General features: G+C 39.1%; 1 protein-coding gene across 1 annotated transcript; it reads right to left on the bottom strand.

The window, feature by feature from the left end:
- Nucleotides 1-5,224, bottom strand: LOC124272419 (innexin unc-9-like). Its single transcript, XM_046707586.1, has 3 exons — nt 5,095-5,224; nt 3,941-4,017; nt 1-2,982 (listed from the first exon to the last, which is right to left on the bottom strand). The coding sequence occupies exons 2-3, from the start codon at nt 3,943-3,945 to the stop codon at nt 1,767-1,769; spliced, it is 1,221 nt and encodes a 406-aa protein (XP_046563542.1). The 5' UTR covers nt 3,946-4,017; nt 5,095-5,224; the 3' UTR covers nt 1-1,766.
- Nucleotides 5,225-5,865: the final 641 nt, after the last annotated feature.

Here is a 5,865-nt window from a genome sequence, read left to right as displayed (position 1 = left end):
CCAGTCTAACAGCATAAAACTTGGTACGTAGAAGCGATTCCGGTGAAGTCTCTGTAGTGTATCGTCATGTACCAAAGTCACAAACTGGTACATTGTTTTCAGACCTATCACAAACCATTATAATAATAATAATAGCATTCTTATACCGCGCATATATCCATGTCTAAGCATGCTTAAAGCGCACAAGCAATCTGATTATTATTACCCCGGATATTCCAAGCTGCCCGTGAAGCGCTAGAAGGTTAATAGCCACATGACTTATCCCACCGGGTACCCATTTTCTGCTGGGTGAACAGAGGCAATTTTGAACAAACATACAGATGTGACGTAGCCCCTTCACCTCTGTTTTTTTCATGCATTAAAATGAGTGGACTTGAACCATGAAGTGTCTATGTGCTTTTCTGTTTGGAAATCATCGAAAAAGGTATGAAATTGTTACAGTTAGAGAGTTTCACGCCGCATACACATGGCTGACATATATAAGGTAAGATAAATTTGCACTGGAATCTTTGTGGAAAACACTATTGGACAATGCATGCTCTGTAAAAGGTCACGTCAATACCAAACTAAGTGATAGGGAGCAGAGCATAGATACGGTTACAAGAGCTGGCGTTTCTATCATCGTATGATGATAATCACTAATCTGTGATTTAATCGAATAAACCGACGTTACAATGGTCATGGCAACGAGTTGATATTGCAAATACAATAATGTTTTGCATTGTAAATTTTGTAGCCAAACATGAATATGTAATTTAAGACTTTGTCCAGGTGTTTCAACTTGCACAGCACAACCTTTTCTTGGTTTTGTATTTTCTCTCTCCAAAAGTAGTATTGCGTTATAACTGGAGGAAGTCAAATATGGAAGGACATATTGATTTTCAACAGTTTCTCCCGAAACTGAGAGTCGGGAGGCATCATATTTTTCATACTATCATCATGGACATTAACTGTCACGTTTGTGATTCACAGGTCTAACTGCAGTATGAATATTTCGCTTGACTTGATTTTGGAACAATCCATCAATTAAAGATGAAAAGAAATACGTGAATAAAGGTGTTGTTTGACAAATCAACTTAAACAAACCACATTCGGCAGCTTCTTGTAGTTGTCTTAAAATTAAACAATTTGTCTTGATTTCCGTTCTGGTAATAGAACCATCCAGCCAAAGAACATTATGATACTTTCATGCGTGCAGAACCTGTAACATGTTATGACAATAATCTAATATTTACTTTAAAATATGTAGCAGTGTTAGAAATTATCACCGACCCATTGGCCATGGCTGGTAACTTTCATAATGGACGAGTGAAATATTGCTGCTGGATACTTAACTGCAACAGGGAGTTTCTTGGACCCTGTTCACGAAGATTATCGTAGCGCTACGACTTCATTAACTCCTAACACCATAGACTTACAGTAGCCACATCCCTAGATTAACTGGAAAAAGACATTGTTGGATCAGTCTTAATGCATATTATACTCTGTATGCCATGATTAGGTGTTACAAGACTAGAAAGTCATTTTGCATCTTTACACCTGTACTGGAAAAAATAAAATGTCCCTAAAGTTTAGTGGACATGTAGATAAATTGTATATGTATTCTGATAATACGGAGAATCACATGACCATCCAAATATTGATTTTTGAGCCCTAGGCTTAATAAGAAGTTCATTGTTTATCTATTAGCAAAACAAAAGGATAAATGATAAGAAATTGGTTAGCCTTCTTATCAACCTGCACTTGAAATTTCAAGGACTTGTAGATCATGCCGCCATGTAGTCTCCTCTCTCCGCCCGACGAGCTGTTTTTTCCATCATGGGGTTGTTCTTATAGAGTCGCCATAGATTCTGTATGATATCACCGAGGACTATCTCATTGGTATTCTTGCCGACCACTCGCAGGACGAAGATGCCGTCACTCCGGAGATACTGCTCTGCAAACTTTCGAGCCAACTTCCGGTCTTCGTCTCCGTGAAGCTCGTCCATGACCTTGAGATACTTCTTGACATAACCGAATTGCTTCACGCGCACATTGTTCCTGACAATCCAGAACAGGAAGTTTGCAATGGTAATGGTTGCCACGCACACGTACCAGAACCACAGGAAGGCAAAGATTCTTTCGTTTAGGATGTTGTACGGCAGGTTGCAGTGGATTGTGTAGGGTTGGACGTTTGTGAACTGGCGGACCTTGAAGTCGCATAGCGTTTCGAACGGGAAACGGGGAGAATTCAGCATAAGGTCGCTGTTGTCCGCCATGAGCGAATTGATGACTTCGAAACCATACAAGCTGTACCATTGTCCAAGGAAGGCATTCAAGAGGTAGAGCTGACTAAGAACTACCACAATGTAGAGAAGCTTAATGAAGACATAAAGTCGCGTGAGATACACTCCATCCCGCTTGCCGCACATGCAGCAACAGAGTCTGGACATCCTGTGACGTATGCGCACGCATATGTTCCAGTGGTAGTCCCTGTGAGCCTGAAGCCATCGGTTGATATACTGCGCAATATGCCTAATCGTTTCTTCCGACTTCTCGGCTGGACATAGTTGGGTGTCAACCGCCATAGTAACCAGCTTATCAAGGCTCAACCCAGTCGCGCCATTGAGCAAACGCCAGAATACAGACGGAAGCTTGAAAAGGAATGCCATGAAGAGGAGGATTATGGGAACCCATTGGTAGTACGGAATTTCGGTCGACTTCCGGTGTTCCTCTTGAGATGGGATCACTTCGTCGATGTGAACATAGTAGGTGTTTTTAACCCAGCAGAGTGACTTGACATAGGCAACCCTCGCTGCCGAAAAATCTGGTGGACAGAAACATTCAATAGGATTGCCAAGGAACTGACCATAGCCAACAAACACAGCAAATACGGTCAGGATGATGACAGTGTACAGGTGATTTAGTCGGTCTACCCAGTCATCGTCACAGCTGGACCGGAGCTTTGCAAACGTGGCAAAACCACCCAAAATGTAGTTGATGCTGAAAATAAAAAGAACATGATGAGGGATTTTTCGGTAAACATGATTTTTGGAGTAAAAGTCGTCATGTTATGAATAAAGTATATTCATTTGCATAAAAAAAAAGTGATTCCTGGTCGGATTGTGAAACCTCAGCGTGTAATGATGCATTTTGCCTTTGAGAACCTTACCAATTCTACTATTTCATCTCATATTGTGGGTTAGTAACCTTACTGGTGAGAGTTCAAATTTAAGATCACATCGTTTTTATTTTAACCATATACCGAGGAGACCAAGTCTACACATAAACATAAGTCCATTATAAATACAAAGTCATATTTAGGAATTTCTGTATATACACATTTCAGGTTTAGAATATCATTTACAATTTAAAACACCATCACATGCACAGCAAATTTATAAACAAGCTATTAGTTATAGACATACACATTTACAGACATGAATAGTTGTGGCTGGTAGACATTACGGTTTATGTCAATATTGGTAATGATTTTCAAAAGATTTTAAATACGATTTCTCCAGTAAATGCTGTACATGTGTGCTTTTTTGAACCACCAGGTGACATAAATGTCATAAACTGATCTAGGACAGATAAGTCAATCTACTGCACAAATACCCTTATGGTTCAGTAAAACAAGTTCTTATAAATCGTAATTATCATGTTGAAGAAATATGAAATGTTGGTCTCTTCTTCGTTAAGGCATTTAGACTTAGTGTGTGCTATATGATCATAGGAAAAAATACCAAATGATCATAAAACCGTAAATTTTGTTGACTACAAATTAGGTACTGTATCTGAAGCGTTTGAATTTGTTTGTTAAAGATACATTTTGCTAAATAAGCCCCACTGCAAGATCATACCATACACAACTACTTAAGAAAATAGTATACTAAAGATCTCTTTATCTGAAGAAGTATGTTCAGCCAGCATTTTAACTGATGAGCACTCAAATACTTACGACATGGCCTTGCTTTTCCCACATACACCTACTAGTAGTTCAGTAGTGTGTGAATATGATCCCTGGAGACAGGACAGCTGAAATATATGAAATTACGGTCACCTTCCTAATAAATAACATTACTGGTTACAGCATAAAGGCATGCACTTATCAAACTTGGAGGGTCACTAGTGAAGTAGGACCCTTTTTACTGTATATGTTTTTCTTAATATGGAATCACTGGTCATATTTTTCAAAACTATTATTTGCCAGGTAATCATATAGCCCTCACTAGATCTAATTGTGCTTTCACTGTACTTTCAATCTGTATGACAGAATGATATGCAGATGACTGTAAACATATACACAGGATTCCTGACTCTCCAAGACAATCTGTTGGTAGAAACATTAATTCATGTTCCCATTTCATATTTATTATACATGAAGGATTAGGGAAAGCCAGAAAAACCAGCATGTTGCGTTAACAGCTACTTCGAAGCCAGTCCTTGACAACAAGAGTAGTCTCCCTTAATCAACATTTTCCAAACAAGCAACGTAACCAGCTGGTGGTGTTTAGTGCATTCAACCCAGTAGAAACGTACAGTCATCAGATGGTCGTGATGAATTACCTCTTCAGTGCATGTGTGTGCAATTTGTAAGCATTAATATATTGCCTACTGACAATAAATACAAAAGTAAATTCAAATCTAGCAAGCCTAGAAAACGCGTTCAGTACCTCTGTGGAGCTCGGGGGGACAAAAGTTGGCTGTAGAATTGAACGGTACCTATTCGCTTTGGTCATGTGCGAAAAGAGAAATACATCATGACATTAAGAAGGGCTTATACGTACTTCATCTATGAAGATAAGGTAGATCTATTTTCAAATATTTTCCCTTTGCTGCCCAACGACACTAAAATTGTTGGCTGGTTTCTGAAAAATATGGTTTCAGGGATCCCTGATCCCTGCTTTCATAGTCGACAAACATGGTGACAAACACAATGGAAACAGTTTTAATGAACGGCTGAACTAGCGCTAAAGGCAAAGCTTGAAATCGGTTTTGTTGAACGCAGTAAGTTCGTATATTCATGGCACCATAGTCAACATTTAAACAAACACTTGCTTGAAAGATATCATTATTATCAATTGAAACGATTCTCTTTCAAATTTCACTTACCCAAACCCTTTCTCTCTCACAGTATGCCAGGCAAATAGTCTTGACTGCAAATTCCTGAATGTGTTACCGCCATTCACAACTTTCACAACCAACAGCCTTGACCTTTGAGGGTTCTGACGTCACGTCCGGTCACAGACTGCCTGTAGAAGGGGATGTGATGACAAACTACATATGAAAGCGACAAGCAGCAGTGATTGATGGGCCCATTGGGCAACGAACATGTTATCAAGTACACATAACATGGTTTCAGTTCTCATTCTGGTAACAAACACTGACTAAAAAATATAATTATAGTTTTGGTCCACTGTTAAAATACCATACTCAAAAACTACATTGTAATTGTAAATCAGCTAAACATGCTTAAATATATATTTCATGATATCATTGGTTTAAAAAAGTGGCTTTGAAAATAATGTAGCAAAATATAACCATGATCGTGATCCATGCTGATTCATTATCGTTGGATATTATATATGTTTTTGGAGATAGAGAGATCTCGCGAGAGGGGGAGGGGGTGTGTTGGTTAAGTATGAACAATGTGAAAATTGCTGACCTCCGTAGTACACGTGTACAAAATTGACGATACCCCACCCTCACACACACACGGATGAGCCCTTAACATCAACCCCACCCCCACCCCCCCCCCACCACTATTCATAAATTATTAACGACCGCTACGCAGTGAATACGCGCCCTTTCTAACATTACTCGTCACAATATGCAGCATTGCCATTTTGAAAATATGAGGCAAATTAACCAGCTTGATTTTAA

Source organism: Haliotis rubra, unplaced genomic scaffold (genome assembly GCF_003918875.1).
Source record: "Haliotis rubra isolate DU_JTF1 unplaced genomic scaffold, ASM391887v1 Scf17, whole genome shotgun sequence".
NCBI classification, from domain to species: Eukaryota; Metazoa; Mollusca; class Gastropoda; order Lepetellida; family Haliotidae; genus Haliotis; species Haliotis rubra.
The sequence above is the reverse complement of the archived record's forward strand: the minus strand, read 5'-3'. Positions and strand labels throughout refer to the sequence as shown.